This window comes from Myiozetetes cayanensis, unplaced genomic scaffold, assembly GCF_022539395.1.
Source record: "Myiozetetes cayanensis isolate MyiCay16 unplaced genomic scaffold, myiCay2020 scf3, whole genome shotgun sequence".
NCBI lineage: Eukaryota > Metazoa > Chordata > Aves > Passeriformes > Tyrannidae > Myiozetetes > Myiozetetes cayanensis.
In genome coordinates, this window is record NW_026087521.1 from 6307361 (window position 1) to 6335239 (window position 27879).

At 44.2% G+C, this 27879-nt stretch overlaps 1 protein-coding gene and 1 long non-coding RNA gene across 3 annotated transcripts; one reads left to right on the plus strand and one right to left on the minus strand.

The window, feature by feature from the left end:
* Positions 1 to 172: 172 nt before the first annotated feature.
* On the minus strand, positions 173 to 23746 carry SEPHS1 (selenophosphate synthetase 1). 2 transcript variants are annotated; one of them, XM_050324279.1, is made up of 9 exons: positions 23660 to 23746; positions 20277 to 20537; positions 17071 to 17174; positions 12818 to 12925; positions 11832 to 11986; positions 10927 to 11017; positions 7593 to 7692; positions 5886 to 6098; positions 173 to 1302 (listed from the first exon to the last, which is right to left on the minus strand). In XM_050324279.1, the coding sequence occupies exons 2-9, from the start codon at positions 20467 to 20469 to the stop codon at positions 1088 to 1090; spliced, it is 1179 nt and encodes a 392-aa protein (XP_050180236.1). In that variant the 5' UTR covers positions 20470 to 20537; positions 23660 to 23746; the 3' UTR covers positions 173 to 1087. The 2 variants fall into 2 exon arrangements, with proteins under 2 accessions (XP_050180236.1, XP_050180235.1); XM_050324278.1 differs by lacking the exon at positions 23660 to 23746 and adding an exon at positions 22873 to 23092.
* On the plus strand, positions 22901 to 27879 carry LOC126644672 (uncharacterized). The gene is made up of 3 exons (XR_007629993.1): positions 22901 to 23191; positions 25761 to 26183; positions 27317 to 27879. It is a non-coding gene; the product is annotated as an uncharacterized LOC126644672 (long non-coding RNA).

The following is a 27879-nucleotide window of genomic DNA, read 5'->3' on the forward strand; positions in this document are numbered from 1 at the left end:
GCAATGTTGGCAATGTTGGTTTTAAACACAGATCACAAAAGCGTGCAGAAAAATGTATTTGAGCAAAGAACAAAATAATACTAAGAATTATACTAAAGAGCTGCTGATTTTTAAAGAAACAAAAAAGGCTTGTAATCACTATACAAAATATAAAATGTATTAAACACTACCATCCACAGAACAGAGGTTTATTTTAGTTTGATTATATTTAAAAATTATTTGTGTAGTTATTTATATAGTGAATTGTAAATGAATATTATACAGTAACCTCCTTTTGGTCTGCAAAACCTTTGTTGCACTATAGCACATCCAATCACGTTGCAAAAGGGAAAAAAAAAAAGAATTATTTGTCCTTACTATCAATTCAGAAAACAATCATTGATAATACAGTAAATATTGTCAGATCTACAAATAATGAAATTTGAAATTACTCCTTCGACTCTGAAGCGCTTTCCATGCAAAAAGTCAGCACTTGCTGTTTAAACTGAGTGCACTACCAAGCAATGTCCAGGGTCGTAGATGCTCTTGGTAAGACTAAACCTTACAAAAACAAACAAAAAAAAATTAAAAAATAAAATAAATCGAAGATTGAATGCAATCATGCAACCATCTTACTACTGGGTAACCCACTGTGTCGCTTGTCAATTTATTGCCTTTCTGGAATATCACTCAAGGCATCAAAATTAGACTCATGATAAATATACACATAATGAAAGGACACCAACTGCTATTTGACACTACTACTGGTAATGTCTGTGCTACGTGAAAGCACCTTTAAAAAGAGCCTATGCGGCAAGAGATAAGTGTCTAAAGATTCAAAATGAATCAACAGTATTGGATAACAATATAATTCTCAACTCAGAAGCTGCCTCAAGATTAGGTGCATCTTCAGTTAATGTAACAGGAAAAAAAGGCAATGGATTTTATTTTATTATTTGTATCCACTCATAAACTGACCTAAGGCCACCAGATGTGCAGACACAACAAGTTTTCTTTTCTTTTCTTTTTTTTTTTTTTACAGTTCTTTAAATTGTAGGATGATAAAGGAATAGATCTATTCAAAAAACAAACAGCTATTTGATCTCTATTAAGAGGTGGCACCGGGCGTGGGGTTCACGTTCTGAGTGGCCACCTGCGGTGCCACCTCAATGATCCGTGGCTTGTCTATAATCCTGGCCGTGCGGTTGCCCTTCTCCACGATCCCGATAATCCACGCCTGGTGCCCTTCGCCGTATTTCGGAGACTTGATCTCGGCGCAGAACCGCGCCGCCTGCTCCCGTGGTAAGCAGATGAGGAGGCCTCCTGGGAAGAGAGGGAGAGCAGAGCATCAGACATCTGTCTGCAAAGCGTTTCAGACCTGCATCTGCCAAAGCCCCACTTGGACGAGCCCTTGGTGACTTCAGTGGAGTCTGATGAAATCCAGCGATTCCAAGAGAAGACACCATGGAAGTCCAAGCTCTTGCTTTGCAGCAAGAGGTTTGTGCCTGAATTCAGCGTTTAGTTTTGTATAAATGAAGCCAAATACACACAAAAGATGCTGGCAAAAGGACGTGGTACTGATGCCAACAAATGACATACTGAAACAACCCCAGCATTGTAACCTTCCACAGAGGACTGCAACGTGCCTCTACACAGAAACATTTTGGGTAAAGGTCATGTGCAGATACCTGTAACCACATATTGGTGGCAGCTGATTCTGTGAGTAATCCCATGGCCTGCAATGAAATCATTCATCAAAGCAGGGACCACTGCCCTGCTGAGAATGCGAGAGGCAGAACATTAAGTACAGGCTTGATCCAGTGCTCCCTGTGACAGTCCTTGTGACCCCTTTGTTTGGGAGATTTTTTAGCCTTCCATTTAAGTTTTTTTTTCCTCAGGCACAAGTGAAAATATTTCATTTACTAACAAATGTGCTCAGAAGCAGCACAATTAACTAGTTAGCAAGCTCACCATTCCATGATTAAACCTCAGAGCACTTCCATTCTAAGAATCCCAAAGCACTGAAAAAGGCGGCTTAGCAAGTGAATTGAAAATGTCTGGAGAACACAGGCAAGAGAGCAGATTCACACAAATGGGAATTCAGGAACATGCTGAGGCTCACTTACTCCTAAAGGGTAATTTGACCCATGCCACTGACTCTGGCCAACCCTGGGGCAAAGGGCCACCTGCTGAGCAGGCCACCCTGGGCTTGGTGCCATCTCCTGCTCCATAGCCCCCGGACAGGCCCTTGGCACCTTTATGTTTGACCTTGGCCACCTTTATGTTTGCTTTTCCAAGCACACGCTCAGTCCTCTCTCTCAGTGGTGACTAAAGCTATTTTTAATTTGAGGCCATGACAAAGAAGCAGCTACTGAACATGAGAAATCAGTTATAGGGATAAATGGAAGAGCAAAAGCAATTTTTTCAATTCTATGCGAAGGAAACAAGTGTGCCAGCCAGAAAATGATGCCCACCTCTCTGACATTTCAAAAATAACATCCAGGTACTACCACCAAACCCAACAACAACAAAAAAACATAAGCTTGAATGACAGCGCTTAAAACTACTCCAGATGGAACAGACAAATCAATTGCAAAGGAATTATGTGACATTCCCATGGAAGGCTCTAAATCAAATTGAAGAGAAACTTACATTGTGATGCAAGTCAGGGAAGAGGTTTACAAGAGATAATGCAGAGAATGTACTAACCAGCCAGAAGGGAGGTGTACAAGTATGGCAAAAAAAGGAAATAAGAAAGAGCACAAAAGTAATCTTCACTCAGTTATCTTTTCAACACGCACTCTGTTTCTGGAATTTTGTATCACTTTTACCTCATTCTTTGGCAAGATCAAACACAAGTACAAAATCCTTGTTTCCAGAGAAAAATCGCTTCCCACCTGCTGGCAGCTTCCCACAGTTTGATCAATAACCCTTAATAAATGCTATGGGCTACTCTCAGCCAGCAGCAGGTTTCCTGCATGCAGGGGTTATATTTATTCCTCTGCTGAGGAGACTGACCAGTCTCATTATCCTTGGCTAAGACCTTAAGGTTCCCTACTATTTATTCTAGTCCAGTTTGTTATTGGCATTCCCAGCTGCTCTGGTTTTGGGGAGTTGAAAGGATCCAGATACTTGGTATCTGTCCTGGCTTATATTTTTAGAAATGAAAGGCTTTTTTTTTTTTTTTTTTTTTGGTAAGAGGTTTTGAACAGCGCTTGTTTTAATAGTATTGCAAGCAGAGAAGTGGACAGAGAACACTTCAAAAGCAGGCTAGACAAAGCTTTGCAATTAAGAGCAGAGATACAAACAGTTCATGAATCAAAACCAAGTGTCCTTTCCCCTGCTAATGGCTTTCTCCCACAATGAGCTGGATGAGATCGTTAGCCCTGCCTCTCATCAGGCACTGACACAGCCCTTCTTTTCTACCCATCTGCCTATTTCCACCAAACGTGCACAAACACCAAGATGCTGAGATACCTCTACTACAGCTAAAAAAAGTCATCTGACGCCAGCCAGAAGCTATTAGAACAGGGCTGGCAAAAATACATGCATGAATGTCCCATAGAGAGTAACTCTGTGACTTATCTCTGTAAGCAGCCACTCTTAACAGAGTTAATTCTTTGGAAACCAACTGCCTGACTGCAACTTTAACCACCACCAGCAAAGAATTACCTAAAAGAGAGCCCAAAATCGTGTAAAGTGCAATTTTAAGAAAATACACCATAAGCAAGAGTGCCTGTGGGATGGAAGAGATGACGTAACAGATCTTTTCAACACTGACTTTTGTCAACAGGTGGCCAGCAAATGCACACAGGAAAAAAACCCCACAATAACCTTAAAATCCATTCAAATAGTTTTCCAGTAAATTTCTCATTGCCTGCCCAGTCTGCTGAAAAACATCTGTTCTCAGATGAAGAAGCGACAGACAGAGCGTGTCTGGAAGTTCACGCCAATAGAGAAGGAGAGTGCCTGCGTTACAGTATGAACAGCCCCGAGCAGCCCCCGACAGGCTTCCCCACAGCTGGAGATCAGGCACAGGGAGGCAGAGCCAGGCCTTCACATAAATCAACCCCAGGACTCGAGGTGTGCAGACAGCCTGGGTCTGAAGGAGCCATCCCAGCACAGCCTGCCCGAGCTCACGCACCGCTGAGACACGTCAGGCTGTGCAGTGCAAGCCCAGGGCCTGTGTGACTGTGGTTACACAGCTTTCAGGGCAGGGCTGGTGTGTCCACGTGGCTACAGATCTTCTGAATATCTGGCAGACGCTGCCCTCTCACAAATCCCTGTGGCCGCCTCTAACGCGAGAAACCCAGTGCTGTGATGAAATCAGACAAGTTCTGAGGCACCCACAGCTCGCAGCCAGCCAGATAGGTCTCGCTGGTTTTTCCATCATCATCCATCTCTGCTGAACACAGACCGCTCAGCATTTCAAAGACAGTTCTTGCTCTCAGTCCCAAAAGAGATTCTGGAGTCAAGCGTTTCCCACTTCCCAGCAGTGCATCCATCTGCACTGCTTCACATTCCCTCAGTGAAAAGACAGAACTGGGTATCCCCAGGGAGCAGGATGGGAAGCTCTGATGACTTTGCAGCTAAACCATTTCCACACCAATTGCTATCCAAATCTCTGCTACAGCCACTCACCTGAAAGAGCACCTTGCAGTTCCAGGTCTTTCTGGATTCATGCATTCTGTTCCCACAACCTTTTGGACTCTTTCCAACTGATAACAAATGCTACCATTTGCATTCAGGCTAGGTGGGCTCCTGGGTACTGAGAATCTGTCTGGTGCTACCAACCTTACTGACCCATCTTGCCAAGCTGCCACCAGGTATTTCTGGCCCCTTACTGATGCTGGATTCTTGAGTTCTTGAAAGGCTTTATATCCCATATCCTATTACACATCACCTGAGCCACACGGTCTCTGTAGGACAGAGTGTCTGCTCAAACACAGATGGCCAAGGGACAATTCAGATCAGGGTTAAGTTGTGTATTCACCAGAGCAAAAGTTTATGGCTCTCACTGCGATGCTTCTTTCCAGATCTTTGGACTGTTTAGCCTCAAGGGGCCCCCTCTGTTGTGAACTGAAGAGAACTTGGATACTTTTGGAGAGTTGGAAGAGGGTGGAGAAATGAGGCAAGAGAAAAATACAGATTAGGTGCTACATCTTCTCCATTTCCCAAAGAGAAAGAGAAGTCAGATTAAATTAGAAAAAATACAATGGAACAGGACAGAAGATTCAAGGGGAAAGTGAAGCAGAGAGACTTCCAGCAGAGGACAGTGACCGTGCTCAGAGAAGTGGCCTATTCTTGAAAAGCAACTTAAAAAACATCAGAAGTTCTTATCACCTGATGACTCTAAGTGTTTGCCCACAGCCAGATGCTCAGTACAATCAGTATTCACTGTCACTGCAAGTGGCAGCTTTATTAAGCAGGCAACTCAAGTAATGAAGGGGTCAGAGACCAATTTATTTTTTTCCCTGCTAGTCACAGTCCTTTAAAGTCCAATTTCATAAAAGTAAGGGAAAAAACCTGTATTCTTGGATGTCTGTATGCCGGGGACAGATAAGGTCTCACTCACAAAGACTGGCCCCATTCATCACTCAACTTCACAGATTTTCATAGTAACAAACCTAAAATTATCACAAACCTCTAACTGCAAACTGTAGGGTCCCAGGGATTCTACAGCAGTGTTCCATGAGGAAGTAGAAGGCATTCAGAACAGGATGGTGGTTTGGAAGTCGGGCTGAAGAAGTCAGTTGTGAACAGCTGTGTGGCTGATGCTCATTAGCCTGGCTACCTGCCAAGCCAACTGTGCCGCTGAATGCACAGGGCACACGATTTGTACACTTGATATTAAATTCTGAGGTGGAGGCGCAGGGAAGGAAGAGGGTGGCACAACTGTCACCTACCTGAAGTCTCTGGACAAGTGCCGTGCATGAGGCCAAACATGTTCCCACAAGCCTTGCTGACAGCAGCCATCTTGGCAAGAACAGGAAGGTTGTGGATCACAAAGGACACCTCGTTTCGCTGCTGCTTGGCAAGGTTCTGTGCGTGCCCCAGGATCCCAAATCCTGTGATGTCTGTAGCTGCGTGTGCATTGAAAGTGTGCATGAGTCCAGCAGCTACAAGAGAAGGAGGGGAAAAAAGAAAAATCAGAAAAAACCCCAAATTATGAGGAAAAACACTGCTCCAGCAATCCTGTTCACAGTCTGAATATAGTTGAATACCTTTAATCCAAATTGGGCTGGGTTAAATTAATGAAATAAATAAAATCATGATTGAAGAGAACTGGAATTCACCAATAATGCATGTAACACTTAAAAAGATTCAACTTGTATATAAGATATTAAATCATGCTGAAAATCTGTCATCAAAGCTGCATTTATGGGCATGCTCTATTAGACATGTGCTACTAATTTATACTGGCAGTCTGAGAAGCAGGGGTTTGCTTCAGATTCAAACCCAGCTGAGGGCCAGAGAGGTTCTGAGCTCAGCTTTGCTTTACTAAAGGCAAGGACGAGACACAGGTCAGTCTTCTCACATCTCTTCCTCAGCCACTTGGGAACTGGTGACATCAGAACTTAAGTGCTGGACACTCAAAAGTTTAAGAGCTTAAGAACAAAGCCTGCAGGCTGTGGGGGAAGGGCCCCAGCCTCCCCACCTATGCATTCATGAAATTCCTGCACATTGGGAACTCCTGGGTGGGGAAAAAGGGCACCTCTGCATGCAGGACAATAGCCCAGCTAAGAATATTTAAGTGTTGTTAAAGGTGCCTGATGAGAGAGTGGAAAAAAAACAAAACCAAGAATGCTTTGCCCTTCTCTGGTGCTTCCCAATACATGAGCAGGACTGAGGTTTTTTCCATAAGACAAACCCCGGTCATTTATTTTTCCTGGAAGAATAAAAAAACAGTGGGATGACCTAAGAAATGAAAGCTGAATGGGAAAAGAGGTATTTAACTATCCCTGTTCCTTCAAGTGAGAAGTAAGTAAGAAAACACATAATTCTGTACTCTGTCAAAGATACTTTGAACAAATAAGGGAAATCCTGAAATAAAATTTCTAGAGTTAAAGCAGAACCTTCCCTCAACCAAAATTAAGAAGAAAAAAAAAAAACAAATCAACACACAAAACCAGGAAAAAGACAAACAAACAGAAAAGAGAGCATGTGTTACACATTCCACGCTTTGGTAAGCACAGAACACGATTAAATTAAAAAAGCCAAAATTTAAACTGAAGGTTACATAAAGTAAGAGCTTTTCCTTTTTTATTCTATTTCAAATTCTTTTAACCTTATCAGTGTCAGGCCTTCTCTATGCACAGAAGATAAGGAACAAATCCAATATGTGTCCCTTGAAAGCATTCTCTAACTCTCTGGGATGTTACCTGCAGCACTCACACGAGTCATAATCATCATAATCGTATCCAGCAGCTTTGTGTTTCTGCCGTGCAATTAAAAGGGGGCATTTGATTTTAATTTGCTTATTTCACAAACACCGAACAAGCAAAAAGATGGGGCAGAAGGAAGGGATGAAGCGGTTGTGTCACTTCCCCGTGGCAGTGAAATGAAATCTCTTGTGGAACTGGAAAAAAACACAACCCCCTTCCCCTTCTCACCTGTTCTGTTCAGCCGTGCCATGTTCATCATTGCCTCCTGGTATGCGAGTTCCACATCCTCTTGCGTTACCACAAGCTTGATTTTATTCCACTTTTCAGGCTATAGGATAAAATAGAGATGATTTTTTATAGATTTTCAGCTTTATATTTTAAAGCATACCCTTACCACTTAAAAAAAAAAAAATCCCTAATCAAAAAATGTACTTTTCTTAAAAACTCAGTTAAGGGGGAGGCAAAAGGGTCGACAGTCAGAGGTGTGTGCCTTACTCTGCTGTACCCAAGATCTGTTAGGCACTAAGCACCTCAAACCCTGCTGTCAGCAGCAGAGTGGAGTGGAATAAACTACCCCAGGGCAAAAACTCCTTCAAGGCAACTCTCTGGATTGAATCCCCACAGCCGAATAAATAAACAGAACTTGGCAGCTGGAAGTTGAGATTTGTAATCTCTGGTTTCTTTCTTTTTAAAAGAAAAAAATTCTTGATTTCACACCTGGACACCTTGATCAGGAAACGTCACTGATATCCACCAGTCCAAGTCAGAGGAATGTATGCCAAGGCAGGATATTTTCCCTCTGGTTTAGGATTAAGGCAGTTTCATTAGCCTGCTTTACTGTTTAATGTCAGCATCTCCTTCCACCCATTCTCCAGTGTCTTGTGTGGACTCATGTCTTCATCACATTCCAAGCAATGCTTTTCATCCCAGAAGGGTTTCAGACCAATTTAGGAAGTGGTACCTTTATAAAGGGCAATTGTTTCATTCCAAGCTGAAGTTATTCTAGATCCAGAATGAAACAAAGCAACTATATAACTGTTAAGAGCAACACTACAAACTAGTAAAGTTTGTTTACTGAAAGTAAACAAATACAGGATTTTTTTAAGCCACAATGCCTCCACTGCCATTCTGCAGAGTAAATGCACAGAACAAACCTCTTACTAAACCACAAGGTGGTAGAAATACTAAGAACAGATACATGATGCTACACTGGGGAAGGATCTTGTCTTAATAAATGGACACTGACTTCAAGGGGTGTAAGAGAGAATCCAGAAATGGCAAAAGGGGGAAAGGCTGGTCAGCTGAAATAAATAAATTTGGAAAGAGCAAGGAATGATGGCAGTGGGATCAGAGTTTCTGGAATTAGATTGAACTGGATCTACCAATTAATTAAGAAAAGCATTTTTGCTTACATAAGCGAGAGACCTTGTCAAAAAAATAAAATGGGACTTTTACAGAGATGACAGAACAGTGATTATTCTTACTCTGGGTATGACTGAAAAACTTGAGCAATCATTCTGCTTTAGTTTCCAAAAACAAAGTTCTGAAGCTGACCATGGAATGGAAACCAGTCAGATGATGGGAATGGAAATCAGGAACTATGGGGAAGCAGAACTCAAGGCTGAGGCTGTAAGAGCCACAAACACAGGTAGGATACAAAGAGGCAAATTCCTCTCCGCTACAGCAATCAAATACTGGGGTTAGTCAACAGAGAACAAAGGCAGAAAAGTTTCCAAAAACTCCCAAACAAGTTTTAAAGGCAAGCTTAGATTTCCAAATTAAAGGGTCTGTAGACAACAGCAAGGGCCAGAAAACTCTCTCTGAAGGGGCACATCACAGCAACAGCTCTCATGCATTTAAAAGAGGAAAAAGCAAAGGGATGGCAGTTCCCAGCTGTGGAGCAGCCCGGCTGCCAGAGCCACAGCCAATGGCTCCATCACCCCTGGCACATCCCTGACCTGATCTGGGGGCCCCATGGAGCCCGGCTCCCTGCAGGATCTGCAGTCTCTTCCCAGAAACACAGCTGGGACTGGCTGCAGCAGTGCTGGCAGCAACCAAGCAAGAAGGCCAAATTTCACCTCCATCTGGATCTTCCTTTCACTTGTCACCAGGAACTTGCTCACTTCTGCTCTGTTTAAATACCTCAGCTTTTAGGTTGTTGGGGTTTTTCTTAATTTATGTTTCAGCCACATATCTCTACACTCCAGTTTTCCTTTCTTCCTTATGCATAAACCTGATGTACTATAGCTTCTCCCACACACTTTTTATTACAAAGTCCAATTCCCCACCAAAATTTCATTTACAGGTGGATTTGTGACAGGTAATTCTAGTTTCCCTTTCCCTACTCTTTCACTAAACAAATCTAAAGAAAAGGCAGCACAGCTAGTCAGAAATTTTCCTACCACAACTGAAGTTATATATTGTTTACACATAACAGGAAGATTGATTTCCTTGCTGCCCTCGTTTTTCAGACTAGAGAGTGTTCCTGTTTGACAGTCAAGGAAATTAGTAGTATTTGAAATATGTGGAAATTCAGAATATCCTTAATTTACAAGTCTGCTCATCAGTCCAATAACAGATACGTTATGAAGTAAGATTATGGCCAGAAAACATACTATAAAACTGGTGTCTTGTTTTACTTCATTTTCATTTCAAGATTATCTGAGGCCCTGATCCTTATATCTGTTTGGAAAAAACCACAGGATTCTGAAGAGGTCAGAATTGCTAGGCCAGATCCTACGAAGAAGGAGAAAAATATTCTTCTCTTGTTGCTCACGCTTCAGACTCCAACGAAGGTTTAAGCTGGTTCTCTCCCACTTTTCTAACACTAGCTGAGTAATTAGAATTCATCTGACAATGCAGTGGCCAACAGCCAAACCAAAGTAGATTCCAGCTCACTCCTCTGCCAGTCTATTGGCTCAGTAGTCCCAAAAGTAGAAAAGATGCATCTTTTTGAAGTGTAAACTGAGCAGTTATAATTCTGAAGACACATACTGGGAGCCAGACAACATAAGCAGATGCCAATTTTGCAGTCACTTTTCAGTTCACTAGTTACATTTTTGCCTGAAGTAACAGATGGAAGTGTGTCTACATACATAATGCTGCTAGAAATATTCTTATTGAATGCACAGGGCAATGCATGTGAAACGTAGATATATCTCCATGTACACAAGCAGAAAGCCCAAGAGCACAGACAGCACTCTTGGCCTAATTGCCATCAATAAGTGTTGCCAATTACTTTGGCAGGTGGAGAAGGGAATAATTTTACCCAGGGTGCTAGTCTGTTGTTCTGTTAGTAAACAATTTTATTACAGCAATGCCTGAGAAATAACTAAAAATTAGGTGCAATTAAGAAGGGCTCACTAAGCACAAAATATTAAACTGCCTTGATTCTGATAGTTTTGCATGTAAGCAGGGAAAGCTGAGATACCGAGGAGGAAGAAGGAGAGAGAGGTGATAGATCACTCCCATCTGAGCTGAACTTTGTCATTTTGAAGGAGTAAGGAGGGTGACCTTTAACTCACAACCCTCTTCCCTGTTTCTTTTTTTGCACTGTACTCACAATATCTAGCCACTGGTGCACAGCTACAGCCACTTGCGTTCCCAAGGGTTTAGTTAATACAAGCACATCTCCTGGCACTGCATTGTCTGGCCTGAAAACAAAGAATTCATATATTAATTACATAGCAAGACTCACAAACGTCATTAGGAATGAGTGCTGATAATTATGTTTTCACAGACCCATGTATCTTGTTGCACAGTTAAAAAACTGACTAATTGCAGAATTACCCTTTGGGATTCATTGCCATGCAATATTATTGAGCAAAGTGCTGCAAACTTATTTAAAAGTGCTAATCCTTCTTTCTCAGAATAGAACAATGCTTGCAGTCAGATACACACCAAATTACATCTTTTCTTTCAATTTACTGGAGACATAAACGAGGATAGGGGGAAAAATTGACCTTTGTTACCCAGGGCATAAGATACCCAACATTTGGATCATGAACAAATTCATTTGTACAGTATAACGTGCCACAGAGGGACACTGAAGATCAGCTTCAGTTAGATGGACAGAGTGCTGTAAATACAACAATTCTGCAGTTTTCTACAGCCATTAACAGGGTAATTGGGAGATGGCTTAGAAACTTATGTATAAATGTGGCAGACATTTATGTTCAAAACAGTCTCCAATATCTTTGAAGATTAGAAGTTTAACTCTCCTGTCAAAAGGAGAATAGAATCAAAAGGTACTGGGGGGGCAGAGAAAAGTAAGAGGACATCCTGTTTAAAAATAGCAAATAGGTACAAAAGAGATGTGGCACCTGTTGAGTGCTAAGGACAAATGCAAGCAGGAGAAGGTACTGCTTTATTCATCACAGACACCACAACATCACAACACGGTGCTTACAGGATTTTTACTGTATCCCTTCAGATCAGTGCTTTTGGTTGTTTAGTGATTAAACTTACATTATAAATTCATTAGGCTGACAGACTGTCGTGGCCACTCCTCCTAAAACAATCCAGGGATTTAACACTGTTTGGCCACCAGTAACAGATGTTCCTGCCTCTTCTGCTGCATCTTTGAAACCCTGGATAATTAGAGGCATCACTTTGTCTCTTTCCTAGAGATCAAAACAGAAGTCAGAGTTCCATACACAGCAGTGCTCATCATTTCAAGACTGGTGCAGGGCTTTAACCACTCAAGCCAAATGCCCTCATGGCAAACAGTTCAAGGCAGACAAGCCAGCCTTAGGAAGAGTCTGGCCTCCTGAAAACTGCACATTATCCCACAGAGTTATGGTTTGACAGCTCTGTGTGAAAGAAGGGGAAAGACACTTTAACACTGAAGAAACTTTCTTCAAAAGGTCATGTAAAAGTAACCAGAGTTCTGGGAACTCAGGACAAGTTCTGAGCTGCTCTAATCAGGTACAGCCACAGCAGTGCAGTGTAATAAGGCCAAGTTAAATCAAGATGCATTTGGCCCCCACTAACCAGCAAAGTTTCAACTTACATCCTTCTAAGAATAAACATCCCTTTTTTTGCTGCAGCAAAACAAACATACATGCTCATGGTCACTTTCACCAGAAAAAAAAAATTTAAAAATACATAAAAAATAAAAAGAAAGTAAAACCAACCAAGGACTATCTATGAATTGGCAATCAAACGCTGGCCTTGGAGCAGTATTGTCCTGAACTGATAGAAGAAGGGACCCCATTTTGGTGGGGATGAAGGCAGCAGATTACAATGCCCCAGGAAAATGAACTTTTAGCACCTGACCGACTCAGAATGTTCACGAGGCAAGAGCCATACTATGAATTGAGCGATACAACGAAGCCATCTCTTCTTTAAAAGGGTTCAAACTTTGGGGAGAAAATACACTAAAGGTGAACACATTCTAAAGCACACTTAGCTGTTCAGGTCTTCCATCTGAAAGAAAGTACCAAAAATCTTACCCTATCTGTCATTTTATTGCTGATTCCAAGGAGCATCAACATGTTGTCGCACTCTGTGACCCCCATGGCATAAAGGTCACTTAGGACATTGGCACACGCTATCCGGCCCTGAAAGAGAAAGAAAGACAGGAAAAAAAAAAATCTGCAGGACTGTAGGTGAATGTTTAAACACCTGCCAGAAAAAAAGCTTCCAGTATGGGTTTGCAGTCTGACACAGCTGCTTATTCCACAGGCTCCAGCATTAAGAAACCCAGCCATAGATGTAGGACGATCCTTGTAGGAAATTTCATGCTGTGTGCCCATCTAGAAGTCCAGGATCTGCTCCTTTTACAGGGACAGGGAGAATTCATCCCAGCTGTCTTTCTCAGCATTCTCTCTCACTGACTGTGTAGGAGTCCCAGGGTTCAGACTGGATGCCCAGTCTGAGAGGCTGAAGTTAAGCTCAGCAGTCTGCCTTTGGTAAGAGGCTCGGTTTACTTCATCAGATACAGTCCCATTAACTTTATTCCAGCACAAAACTGTACATCCTGATGAAGATGACCACAGTATGGAATTCACAACTGCTAGGAAGCCAATCCAAAATGCTGTATTGCTGTACCTCTTCTGCATCAGAATACACAGGAGCCAGGGATTTTTGATGAGAAAGTTGTTTGTCCTCTGCACTAACCTGGAGGCCATGTCTACACTCCTCAGTTTTTAGGAGAGTACTCCTCTTCCCGGAGGATACAGCTAAGAAGTCAGGAAGCTGGCAGCACTGAGAAGCTACCACTTGTGTCACATGGTATTAGCTACCCTAATTTTACTAAATTAATGGTTCTGAGTCAGAGTTTCTGGGGTATGGACTCAGTACAGAAGAGACATCAAGTTTCCTGATGAAGATGCAGAACTTCCTGACACAGGATGTGCCCCAGGGGACAGCAAGATATTTCAAAACACAGGACAAGTTCTGTTGTGTTACCCTGGAAAACTCCATGCATTCTATGAAAATTGTTTTAGGTTTACAGCTGCAGAACAGCAACCAATATCTGGTTTTATGATTTTAAATCTGGTTCACAGGCAACACTACCGTGATAAAAAACAACAGCATGCTTATTTGACAAAATTTGGACAATTCACAAAAAAATTATTATTTACAGGCAGTTACCTCACTTGCTGATGACATAAAATAGCATGTCCAAATCACAATTAAATAAAATCCAGTTTTTCATAAGTTCAAGAACTTCCAGTAGCACCAGGGGAATCTCTTACATTTGGAACTGGAATATGAATTAATCATTTAAATCTTAAGCTGTTAAGAAAAGAGTGAGCTGTGTATTGCATGGTTTGATGGATATTGGCTGTTAGATTTCTAGATGCCTGCCATTCCCCTTTTCTGGAAGGGAACTAAAACCATTCTGTGTTATCTTCAGTATTTACCAAGCAAGCTGCTGGTTTATGCCCTGTTGGGGACTGACAGATAAGTTTTTAAAACAACGACAACAGCTCTGATAGTCAGAGGTCAGTCTAAAAACCCTTTTGCCAACTGCCAAAACCACAATGGAAACAAATTCAGTCCAAGCCTCAGGTCTGAAGGAGCAGAGAGAACAAAACACAGCTTGTGAACACTGACAAACACACAAGAGGACTCATAAACAGGGGTCAGTCCTGCAGGCTACCTGCCTGCTTGCTCATGTGTTTCAGAGGGACTATGTCCAGTAGTAAGAACTATTTATAAGGGCAAAGGATGAAGATTCAGACATCCATCTCCAGTCCTTCTTAAAAGAGCAACAAAAAGGTTTCTGGAACGGAAGGGCATCCTCTCTTAAACTACACAGTTCCCTGCTCCTGTATTCAAACAGGTGTCTCCACAATGCCACAATAGAGGCCAGTACCAGCCCTATTCCTAGTGGATTAATACTTATTATGAAACCTATTTTCAATTGCTTGTAACTTTTCTAAATAAACCATTTAAACTGAATAAATCCTATGCTGGATATAGATTTTATAGGTGTACATCCTAGGGATAATTCTGTACATGGACTGAGTGTTTTCAAAGACAAAGAGAAGGAGAAAGGGGAAAAAGAAGAAAGAATGATTTTGCATATAACTGCAAAACTTGGTTTTAAAATAGGCACTGAGAGAGTGAGAGAAAGCTGTTTTCTGAAGCAGAAATTGGAAGTTCAGCTGAGTCCACACACAGTTTTGCCTCCCTCAGCTGTTTACTAATCCCTTCTGTCAGAGTACTCAGCTTAGAGTTCATCTGCACTTCTGGATTTCCCTCTTTGCTCCCTCTCCTTCAACGAGGAAGAAAGATCAGACATGGAGCTGCAGGTAAACCCTGTGCACAGAGAAAGGAAAAGGCTCTAAAACAGGGAACACCTGCTCAAAACCAGATTAGAACTGACCAGGTAAGGAGACTGAGAGGAAGGGCAAGGAGAGTGTGGACTGCACAGGAGTGATAATGGTCACAGAGTAGTAACAACAGGTATGGGTCAAGAGACACCCAGGCTTAAATGAGGAAGGAAGCAGTTGGAGAAGCAGGGCAGCAGCAGCCTGTCTTCATCAGAGAAGTCCACAGCACACTCCTTTATACAGCCTGGACACAAACTCAAACTTCTCACATCTCACCATCCCTCTGCTTGTAGTAACCATCCATAAACCCTGTGGCTGGTTGTATTTGACTGTCCTCTAACCACTGCTGGTCCACACAAGAGATATTAAGATACTCTAGCCCTCAAGAGAGAGAGGTCTGAGTAGAGGATCCAGCAGCATTAATCCTGCTGGATCACCACGGCCAGTACCACAAGGCTTTGTTCTCAGTCAGCTTTTAGGAAGAAATACACATCTGTAAACACATTAGGAAGTGGTCAGCCACCGGATTAAAATGAATGCCTTCAAGAATGAAAAGTGAAAGACTTGAGAGTCAGACAATACCCAAGTTACAGCTGCTGGTGCATGTGGATCACAGCAGAGACTGTGACTATGATGCAAACACTGAAGCTGGACTAAGGCCAAATTTACATTTCACTCCAACCACACAGGCCTAGGCCTAAACCTCATCTGGGCACAGGCTCATCTATCTACTCCTGCGGCATCTCAAACCCTTTGTATCTCCAAACAAAGCAACCCTCCCCCTTCACCACAGCCTTTACCACTGTCCCTCCTGAGTTTTTGTTACAAGGTGAGAAAAAAACAAAGTTTCTCAGATAATGAACTTGAACACAGAGCTCCGACATTTTTTTTCCCCCTCTGGTCCCTGCCGAGTTGTAACATGATATTAAGGCAACCCACTTGAATCAAATTTCTCAGGAGAGCTCAACAACTCCATACTCCAGAGGCCAGCCTGAGATTTCGGCTGCTCAGTTTGCAAAGAGCTCTTCTGGAACAGAAATCAAAGGAGCTACGCTTGCATATGTGCACACCACCTGGTCAAGCATGCTAAAAAAAGAAAAAACTTGGTCACAATCTCAAATTGCGTGTCCAAAACCTACCAGACAGGTCTCATAGAGCAAACAACAAACCAAGAGCAGCAAATAAAGCATGCAGGCACCCCAACAGCAGCAAAAACATCCAGAGGAGTCCCATCCAAATCATATGAATTCTAGCATTTCTTAGCTTTCATTTAACATTTCCTTACAGCTTTATTCTTTTTTTTTTTTTTGAATTTGTTTCTCCATGAGACACACTAAATGAAATAGGGACGCAGAAGTGACTGAAGCCAAAGTGCACCCAACTCCAAACAAGTCATTTCAGTGTGCCCATGTTCAAATGGGGGTTGTAAAACAGGAAAGCTGGTGTTCAAAAGCACTCTGAAGTTGCCAGGTGCTATTGGCAGCTACTGACACTTAGGTATTTCCAGTTCTAACATGTTACTTGGGTTATTTCAGTACCTCAAAAAACACCAGTCACAATGTGGTTCTGCTCCTAAGTGGAGTTTACTCTCTGTTGCTTCACAGGCGTCTCTTTTTTTTCCCCCTTTTGGACTTTACAAGCCAAATCCCACAGAACGGGAGATGAAGGGAAATTTGAATTGAAGGTGGCAGTTCTCCCAGCTTTCACCTACAGAAAGCAGCACTGCAGCATTCCTGGCCAACATGGAAGACTACAGGATGAAAATACGCCTTTCTCTCTTCGTGCCTATTTAGGGAAGCCTCTGAATGCAATTAATCACACAATTAGCACTGCACATCTAGAAGAAACAGTCAGAATTGCCAGTGGATTGGTGAGAAGCCAAAATCAGCAACAGAGCCAAGAGTTTAGTTTAGCCAACTTACCATCATATAAGGGTCATCCACAATAGGATAAATATAATCTGTTGTCTGGACCAATGACAAACCTCCATGTCTTAATGGAATAACACAAGTGTCCATCCCAATTCCTGCAAAGACAGAAATCCATGAGTGAGACGAGTAACTGTGCCTTTAATTATCTGTTGCTCTTAACAAAGCAACTTAAAAAACATGTCTGTGAAATACAACTAGTAAACTATCTAAACAGACATGGCAAATCCCTTCCTTACAGAAAGCACACAGCACAAATAAGAGGAAAAAACAAGCAAATAAAAGGAAAAACCAAGTTCCTGGCTGGCTCTGAACATAAGCATAAATGGCTGAAGGCAAGAACTACAATGGAAATAAACTACAATGTTCTTCATTCTCTTGCAGCAAAATAACAGCGCATCAAGAACATCTGTGCTTGTATGTAAGTACATTTAAACATTTAAAGTTAAGAGGAACTACATGCATTGATATTGTCAAAAGTAAATCAGAGCTGTCACTCTGATCTCAACAAAAACACAGTGACAGCTTTAAAAGGACACAGCCTCTCCTAAAGGACATTCCCTCACTTCAGGAGGAACAAGAACACTGCCACAAGTCACAGCCCTTGGTGAGAGATGACTCAAACACTCGGAGCTCTCACAACTGTGTTAACCTCGCCTTACGCCTGTGAGGCTTGAAAGTGGCAGACGACCTGACAGACACAGAACTCCTTTGAGAAAACCACAACTCTGAGCACACCCTTTTCCCTGACAGTGGGTATTCCAAACAGAGTAAGCGATATTAAAACCTCCCAGCGTTTGCTGTGATGGAAAAACCCACAGCAAAGGGGCAGGGGACAGATCACAACACGCTGGCTGAGCCACACGCCCTGTGGGTATCCTTGTAGCAATGGCAGGTAGTTTATCTCCAACCTGAGATGGCAGCAAGCCACCTGGAATTACTCTGCATACCTCACAGGGCAAGAGTCTTCAAAACAGCCTGTTTTTAGGGAGCAGATGTCACTCTTTTGCCTTTCCTATGCAAACACACTACCTGCTGCCACCTGAGGTCTTACCAAGGAGACAGAGAAGGTGTGTCAGGCAGTCAGTGCATAGGTGGAGAGGATCTTGCTTCTCCTGCCTACAGAGGCAGAAGAAGCTCATGAGCAGTAACTTAGGGCTGCTCATCTTCCCCAGAAGCTCCCAAGCCACCCTGTGCGATGTCCAGTGTCCCCAGGGAAGAGCACGTATACAGTTACAGAGAAGTGGCCCATCTACAGGAGCTGTTTTGCCCTCAGTTCACCTGTTCATGCCATAATGCTGCAAGACTGTCTTCCCTTGTGCATTTCTCCACAACTGCAGCAGAAGCGCTGCTTGACAGACAGGCCAAGGAGCTACACTGATGGTCCTTCTGAGGCTACACTGCTGTTCCACCAAGACAGATCTGACTAAACAAGTGAATCGGTTCAGAGACGTGACTGATTTCAGGTCCGTAACAGCTCTGAGAACTAACACCAGACTTGCAGTTTTTTTACTCATGGCCACATTTAAGATTGCTCTGGGTAACATCACTTGCAGAACTAAAAAGGAGTGAGGTTGAGCCTGCTATTGGCAACCTCCCTCCTGACTGCATCTCAAAAGCATGGTGCATATGCACAGGTGCTAAAGTTATCTGTCTATACCTTTTAAACACAAGGCATCAAAGGCAAATCACACCAAACTTATCCAAAGACACATTTGTTAAAGGGATACTCACCACAAGAGCATATTTTTAAGAGACCTGAGCTCTCCACCCTCTATTACTAACAGATTTCCTGTTACATAGTATCGCACCCACATATTGATGGCATAAATCTACTTTTTTTTACCTTTTCACATAGCTGGAGAAGAAAAATGTATTAGCAGTTCCATTGCTGTTTAGAGGCTGTAAGTTTGTAAGAGAAAAAAAATCCAACCCAAACTATTAATGATTTTAGAAAACTGCCAAATTGAAACGCTGCTGTGAACAATTTATTTAATTCAGAAAAATACATATAAAGGGCAATTTGGGGATAAAAGAAGCTGGAAGTGTCCTTCAGCAGGGAATATTAAATTATAGTGCCACCCCAGCTTCACACACAATTGCTGCTTAGATATTTCTTACAAAGATCCCCATTGTTTAAGCACGAACATGAGTGCCTTACTAATCTCTCACTGAATTCAATCTCTAACAGAATAATGGGCTGAGACCTGTCAGCCTCCTAACAGACAATCAGCAATGTTAAAACAATTTTAAATAAGGTTATTGGACACTAAATTGATAATTAAATAACTTCAGAATAAATGCTCCATTGATATTCCTTAAGTTGAAGGAAAAAAAAAAATAATTCATTCTGCACTGCAAAATAGAGACTGACTATGCAGGGCTGAGTAAACAGACAAACAGAATTAAAAGTGTCATTAAACACATTATCTACATTAATTTATCTATATCAATATTAGGTACAGTAGCTGGTATCAAAATACCTACGTTTGCCCTGTTCCCCATGTAGGTGGCTTGTGCAGGTTGTTTTCCCTTATTGCTTGCATCATTGTGCAAATATCAAAGAGAAAGTGAAGCTGGCAAGAACACAGAGGTCTTGGAAAGGCAGCCTTTCCCAGGCAGCTTCTACAGGTGAGCAAAAGAGTTAGAGTGGGGAACAACGAAAGGACTGCAAGGAACAATGACAACTGTGAAACAATTTGCTCCCAGTCAGCTGAAGCAAGGAATTTTTCTCTTGTTCACTTTTTGTGACTCAGGAACAGAGTGGAGGGGAGGGAGTGGGGAACTTCACCTGCAAGTCTCCAATTGCATAACATTCATTGCATTCATTGCATAAATTTCCAAATGTATCGATATAAAATCCCAGAAATTAACTGAAAGGACTTCAGTTTGCACAGCATCTACTGGGGAAAGAGAGGAGCACATTAACACCTAAGCACGTGTCTATCACAATGGCCATTCCTGAGTGTATTTCCTTTGCAGTTGAGTGCACCGCAGGATGTTAAATAAGTAAAATAATACTCCTGTATCCCAGATGCCGACAAATGACAGCATGAGATTCATTCTTCAGCTTTCTGGATGCTACGCATGCATTATACAACATACAGTTCTCAAGCTGATTAAACAAACCACAAATGAGACCGCGTCACTAGGCACACCAAACAGAAGGACCGCACACGTCAGGAACAGCAGCTACTTACCCAGCCTGGGCATAACTGCCCCCAAGAACTGTTCATCTTCCTGAAAATGGTTTTCTTGTAGAGATTCGAGCAGTTTCTGTAAGACATCCTGCGGCACTTTGCAGCCTGTGCCTTTCAGTTCAGTGAATCGGGTCAGGCGGAAGCTCTTGTCCAGTTCGTAACTTTCTGGGTTAAACGACTCCCGGACAGACATGGTTCTCTCCCCAGACTGCCGGCCTTTCCCACCCCACAGCAACGGGATCAGTTTCTCTGCTGAGTAGTCTTATTAAAAAATAAAATAAAAATAAAAAAAATTGGGACCATTAGAAATTCCTACAACCTGCGAGACAACACAGGTTTTCCACGTGGAGTGAGTTAAAAGAAAGAGAAAGCACTCGATGCTGTTGTTCACCTGTTAAGACAGGTGAGCACATCTCACACAACTCATTTCCCTAAGACTACAAAAGAATGACTCCTCACCCTACCTTCTGACATTTAGAACTATAACTATACTGGTGAGTCAAGAGAATTAAATTTTTTTCCAGATACGCTGCATAAGGTTTTCATTAAAAAAAAGGATCTAACACAACTTACCAACCTAATTTAACACAGAGGTAACAAAAGAACAGTTCCCAGAGCAGAGGCCAGCATCCAAAAAGCAACCTGGGCCCTGATCCTGCAACACACTCAGCAGTCACATCTGCTTGTACACAGCTCAGTGCGGGGTCACAATTTTAGCCATTAACATACTAATCTCAAAAAATAAGATGCTTTTCAAATACTGGCTCTGCTTCAGTCCTGATGTAAGGAGCTGAAACTCCATAATACACCTGTTCTCCTTGGGGGAAAACACAATCCCGGTGTTCTGTTAGCACAGGTAACAGAAGAACAAAGAGGTCATATTTAAGCAGACCGGTCCACCTACAAACACGCCAGTTTACCTTCTGGCATGTCCGCAGACATAAAAATCCTGAAAAGTTTCTTGCCTCTCCAGCCCTTTTTTAGTCAACTAATGATACTGTGTATACAGAGAATTGCCCATTAAAATGGTAATGTAAAAAGACACTGATGCAACTCATTTAATAAAATTCTTAACAATGCATGTCTAATTTTAGAACGTTTTTCCACTCTGACTCACATCCCACCACACTCCAAAACTAATGAGAGGCCTAAACCGAGACACTGACTTCTAAACAGGAACGGCTGTGATAAAATGCAATTCATCTTTCTCAGAGAAGTTTTCAGGAATTACTAAAAACAACCTGTCTGTGGTATTTTCTTAGAAAGCAAGGATCCTGCCTAACAGCAACAAGAACAGAGATCAGCGGCATCACTGGCAAAATCTGATACCGATACTCACATCTTAACAAGGTTAAGCTGAAAAGAAAAAAATGAATGCAAGTGACTGGTATTTGCCAAGTTCAAGTTTGCTAAATGAAGAAGTAAATCTACAGACTGTGATGTATCTCCGCTATACAGAACTTATTAACAAGTACATCTGTTCCATAAACCTTTAAGTCTACTAATTTATTGATTCTAATTCGTAATGGAGCTGAAGTTTTAAGCTCCCTGAGAACTTTTGATGTGCAGCCCAACTCCCCTTTACAGTGCTTTCCCTCCTTCCCTGGGAGGTGTGGCATTTATTTAAAACAAATCTCCCAAAGCCCAGGCTCGGGCACTAATCCAAACTCTAGTTACAAGAACGTGTCTTGGATGAGCAATGAATTCAGTTCCTAGCTGTTGTCTTCCAATGCAAGACATTAAGCACTTGCAATCAGAAAAAAAAAAAAGTGTCTGGAAAACAACCTGTCAACAGAAAAAGGAGACAAAAGCTTTTTTAAGGAGGGGGATTTTTTTCCCCCTCTCCATTCTTTTTTAACACTTCGTTCTAATTAATTCCAGCAATTTATAAAAAGCAGCTTGCCCCACAAGGAAAATAACCACTAATTGCAATAAGCTTAGCACCCCCTGCCTACCTACACAGGGATGGATGCGGAGGCCACAGCCTACCAGGAACTTTTTTGCAGCCTTGAGGACTGCAAAGACAGAGTTCCCTCGTTCGAAAACAAATCTTGAAACAAACAAGGCGATTTCATTTAATGCCAAACACCCGCAGTGCAAGAACGCACTAACTTCTTAACGAAGATCTGATTAAAGCTGCATGCAATTGGGTATTTTGCTGACTGCCAGGGGAGAACCTCCCCTGCAGGACCAAGTTTGGTGACTTCGGTGGTCGCAGCACCGAGCCTGTAAGAGCTCAGGAAGCGTCTGGACAACGCTCTCAGACACATGGTGTGATTCTTGGGGCTGCCCTGTGCAGGGCCAGGAGCTGGGCTCGATGATCCTTGTGAGTCCCTTCCAGCTGGGAATATCCTGCGATTCTGGCAGTCCACGCAGCACGCGATGCGAGCGACAAGCATCCCTCCCCCGCAGGAGGAATCACCCCGTAACCCAGACGTTCCTTACTTTTAAAAGACCGGCATAATAAATATTAAAAGCTAAAGTTTAACCCTTGCCTCCCTTAAGAGCAGGACTGGGGAGAGAGCACAGGAGCAAAAAAAAAAAAAAGGAGGCGGAGGGGGGTGGAGGGAGGAAAGAAGAGGATCCAGGTACATACCCAGCGCAACCCCCTCAGCACCCGCCGCCAGCCCGGCCGCCCGGGACACGCGGGGCGCGGAGCCGCGACACCCATGGGCCCGGGGAGCGCGGCTGCGGGCGGGCACGGCTGCGGGACACCTTAAATTTCCAGCCGCTGCCTTTAGAGGCGAACCCGGGGCCTTCGCTGCCGCTCTCTTTGTGCAGACGGAGAGGAGGCGGCGGGGGAAGAGGAGGAGGAGGAAGGAGCTGCGCGGAGCGGAGCGGCGGCAGCGGCCCCTCTCCCGCGGGTGCCCGGCCCCGGCGTGTCCCCGGTGTGTCCCCCGTGTCCCCACGTGCAGGTACGGTGTCACCGGGGCGGGGTTCGCCCCTCGCTGCCGGGGGCGGCCGGTGGGATGTCGGGAACCCCTACACCACCCCCCCACCGCCGGTCCGTGATGGGGAGGGAGGAAAGCTTGGGGGGCGAGGGGGGGAAGGAGGGAAAAGGAAAAAAAAAAAATGTCGGCGGGCGAAAAATTTAACCCGTCCGCTGCCGGCGTCCAGATTTTTTTAAAGCGGCCGCATCGCGATGAGGCGCTGCCCCTACTCGCCCCCGCCCTCCTTCCCGCTCCTTCCTCCGCCCTTCCCCGGGGCCGGGCCGAGGAGGGCGGCGGGGCCCGGGCCGGGCGGGCACCCTGCGCCCCGGCCGCGCCGCGCCGCCCCCGCGCCCGGCCCGGCGGGAACGGCGGAGGCGAATTCCCTTTAAATCTCCCCGCCTTGCACCCCCCTCCTCCTCCTCCTCCTCCTCCCTCCTCAGGTCTCCCTCTCACCGGCTCTCGCCGCCTCCTCGCCCTCCGCCTCCTCCCGCGAACGGGACTCCCAGCGCGGTCCCACAATGCACCGGGCGCGCCGGGCTCCCTCAGCGCCGCCTGAATAGAAAATGCCGCCGCCGCCGGGCACGGCGGGGTTAAACCCCTCCCTTCTCCTCCTTTTCCCTCCCTTTCCCCTCCCGCCTCTCCTCTCCGCGCTTCCCGCCCCTCCCGCTTCCCCCCACCCTCCAAACACGCATCCCACGCGCGTTCCTCGCGGGCGCGCTGCTATTGCGGCGCGATTGTCGCGACACAAAACCTCCCGCCGTCGTTTCCCCCCCCCCCTCATTTCTGCACGTGTCAGTGTGTGTGGGGTCTGGTCCCTTCATACCGTCATAGAATCGTCAAGATTGGAAGAGACTTTTTTAAGATCATCCAGTCCAACCCAGCGCCGCCACTGTAACCCCTAAGGCGCATCAGATCCAGATGCCTCTTAAACACTTCCAAGGATGGTGACTCCACCACCCTATTCCAATGCTCTAACAGTGAAAAATTTTTTTCTCATCTCTAGTCTGAATCTCCAGTCTCAGGTTAAGGCCATTTACTCCAGTCACGGAATCACAGAATCAGTTAGGTTGGAAAAGATCTCCAAGATCATCGACTCCAACCTGTGACCCAACACCACCTAGGTCAAAAATAGGTCATCCCTGACCCTCGTCTGGGCTAAACACTCCCAACTCCCTTGTTCTTGCAAGGAGTGTGTGAGTGGGGGTGGTAAGCCACGAGAACCCCACAGGTAGGGGTCTGAGCATGCATGGGGGGACAAATCCCATTCATGGAGGGTGGTCACCCACTCCAGGGTGCAGAGCAGGGTTTAGGTGGGTTCAGAAGAGATCTCGGTGCTGTGGGGGTGAGGATGTGCCAAGTGGGCTGTTCCCACAGGTCCTCATTGCATTCCACTGGCAGAGGGCTTGGTACGTGGTGTGTGGGATGTGAACTTCCTGGGATGCACAAAGCCCGCTGCCCTAACTCTGACGTTCCCTCTGAAGATATCTAGTCTGCCTGTGGAGTTCATTGCTCTGGGATGCTCTCCTTCAATAACAAAAACGTTGGGATTGGGAGCATTTCAGGCTGGAATTTAGCTGGAGCAGAGGAGCCCCTGCACTCTGCACAGCTGTGCACACCTGTGCTGAATTTTGCCCAGAAACTGGACAGAAAGTCATATTTGATCCATGTTGCAACCAAAAGCTGGTCAAGAAGGAAACCACAGGAGTCAAGAGGACTTGACAATGGGCAAAATTTGGCCAACATCAGATTTTTCTGCATGCAGAGGCAAGACTGTGGCACCAGGAAGCCGGAGGTTCCCTCAGGAGTCATCTCCGAGGGTCTCCAGTGGTGTGTGGCCCGTGGAGGGCTGTGGGTACCACATCAGCAGTGTTGCAGCCTGGCTGGGTTGCATCAACTGGTGACTTTTTTTTAACCAAAATCTGTTTCTGAGCATGCTTCAGAAAAAACAATGCAATCTTGTTTTGCAGCAGGTGGTGATGAGTTCAGCACAACTATAAAAGTTGTGCTGTGTTTCGGTACCCAACAGCCAGGGCATCCCTTCTTGTCCCAGAGTATTTGCTCAGGTCAGCCTTTTTCCGCCACTGATTTGCAAAGCATCCCGTTTTTTTCATATGCATTTAATATATAAATCACTGGAATCTGACATATCTTTAAAAAGTCTGATTTCCACTGTCTTTTCAGTTCATTTTCCTCCCTGAAGGTACTTTGTGTGCTTCTAAAGACCCTTTCCCCAGCCGATTAAAGTTACAAGTCAGATGATTCTCACTCAAGACTTGTCTTGATTTACATGCAAGACAAGTTTTCCCCAGAAAGGAGGGAATTTCCGTGTTAGGGATAGCACAGGGCCCAGTTTTACATTTCCAAATAGATAAAACAGGCACTTTGCTTCATGTAATTTGCAGTTAAGTACCTAATTAGGTAATTGCCTGTTAATTCAAAGACTGCTTTTTGTGCAACTGGCTTTGAAAAAGTGCTGCCTAAAAACAAGCAGAAAGAGAAAAAATTAAAATGTTGCTTTTCTTGCCTGATTTTAATTACTCTTTTTATCTCCCAGCGAACGTAGTGCCCCTGGATCATGGTGCAGAGGACCAGAGGTGCATGGGAGCTCCTGGCACTGAGCATATTTAGGAAGTCACCAATATTTGTATAATTAATTGATTTTCGGGCTCCTCCGTGTTGCTCTACAGAAGCATTTCAAGCTTGACACACAGAAGCTGCTTCTCTGTGAGCAGCTGTGGGGCATTTGGCTGATGGTTTCGACAGCAGACAGCAAAGATGAATCGAGGACGTGGCATCCGCTGTCACGACCTGGAATTTGAACTCTTTGGTGCCTCTCCCTCCTCCCAGAGGGATGGAGGGGAGGCGGAAGATCTCGGGATCTTCTGATTGCCATGGATCCAGCTGGTTTGCTGAGCATTGGCCTCGTATCGTGTCTGTGGGCTCTTTTGAGAGATGATTTCAGTCTGACAAAAAGCCTGTGAGTATCTTGAGAGCTGGAAATCGGGTGCTCTGATCTCACATTTCTCCAGGATTTAGCCATTGCCTCTACCACCAGCACCTCCTTTAAAAAAAAAAAAAATCATGAAACATAAGAAAAACCATGAGATAAAAGAAAAGATGAATGTTGCTGATTTTAAGCCCTGACTTAGAGGTTTTTCCTTTCTGATGTATTTGGAAGGGGGAGGGAATTGGATCATATTTTCATCTTTTTTTTTTCCCCCACATCCATGAGGATTAGACATTTCTTTAATAGAGGGGGAAAAAAAAATAAATTGAGATTTCCAGGTGGTAACATGACTGAAAGAAAACGTGAATAGATGGAATTCATGCCGAGGTGGTGAGGTCTGGCAGTGCTGCCTTGTGCTGTGTTACACTCAGGAGTGGGAGAGAGGTACTTGCACTGTGGATGCCATGCCAGTGGCTGCCCCTGTCCTTCTCCGTGGTTTCCGGGGGTGGGATGGTCACATCTGAAGACAGAGCTGTAGGAAAGAGTCTCCAGGAAGGAAAACACATGGAGGGGTATCCATGCAGCCCTTTGGTACCTGTATGGGTGTGAGCTGAAGCTAAACAGGACCGGGGTGTGGAGATGGGCACTGTACATAACTGACTGCCCTGATTCATTAAAAGCAACTTCTTGACACAGGCAATGATGGAGCATCCTCAGATGGATCTGCACGTGTCCCAGTGACCATGTGCATCACTCCCTCTTGCCTGTGCTGGGGTGAGGCTGTGCATGGGCAGGTGGCGGGCAGGAAAGTGGCTTTGCCAAAAAAAACACAAGCCAAGAGGTAGCAGTCACATCTCCACTGCAGCTTCAGGTCGGCGTTGTGGCACCAGCACACACGTATCCCGTGCTTCTGGAGGGGCCCCACACTTGAAACAGCTGCTGGAGGATGTCTGGGGTCAGAAGGGGAATCCTGTGCACCCAGGAAATGTCCTTTTGGTGCAGGATCATAAGCAAAACCCTAACAAAGTAGTGAAGGATCCAGCTGCCCTGGGCAGAGCCCACACTGCTGGAACCACCTGCTTCATGGAACATTTTCCTAGAGTTAAGTAATGGTTTTCTAAAAATTTATCAAATTTTTTATTATTATTATTTTCTCGCCAAAGGCTTTTTTGCCATCTGCGTGCAGAATCTCCAGCAGAAATTCCAAGATCTGGAGTGATGTGGTCCCGTGCCATGAGAATGAATCTGCTCTGCTCACCTTAGGCCGTGCGAGAAGGAGAAAGAGAAGAAGGTGGAGCTCTCTGTGAGCCTGATAAGTCATCAAAGGCATCTGCCTCCTGTGCTGACCTGAGGACGTGACAGATGTCTGTAGCCTTCACAGGTGCAGGGCCTGCATTTCATCGGTCTTTTTTCCTTGGGTGACTTGGAGAGTGGATTATTAGCAGCTCAGATTTCTTTAGCCACGGTGCTTTGTTGTGTACACATCCGGGTTAAATCTAAGCAATATTTCTGATCCATGTAGGCTTCTGACTTGGTTCTGCATCTTTGGTGTTTATAAAATGATCAGCATTTGAACTCTTCTGTTCTTTTCCTTAAATGTCAGCAGAAACTTATTTGTTTTAAAAATAAACAATGCAGCCTCCGCCTGCAATGTTTGTAAGCAACAAACTGTGGCATCACAAGAGCATGAGGAAATATTGCTGATTAAAACCAGGGTAAGAAATGA

Coding starts and splice junctions, on each gene's coding strand:
- SEPHS1 (XM_050324279.1), bottom strand. CDS start 20,469: ATGTCTGTCCGGGAGTCGTTTAACCCAGAAAGTTACGAACTGGACAAG. Junction 17,175..20,276: donor GGCAGTTATGCCCAGGCTGG/GTAAGTAGCTGC, acceptor CTGTCTTTGCAG/GAATTGGGATGGACACTTGT. Junction 12,926..17,070: donor TGGATGACCCTTATATGATG/GTAAGTTGGCTA, acceptor TTTCTCTTTCAG/GGCCGGATAGCGTGTGCCAA.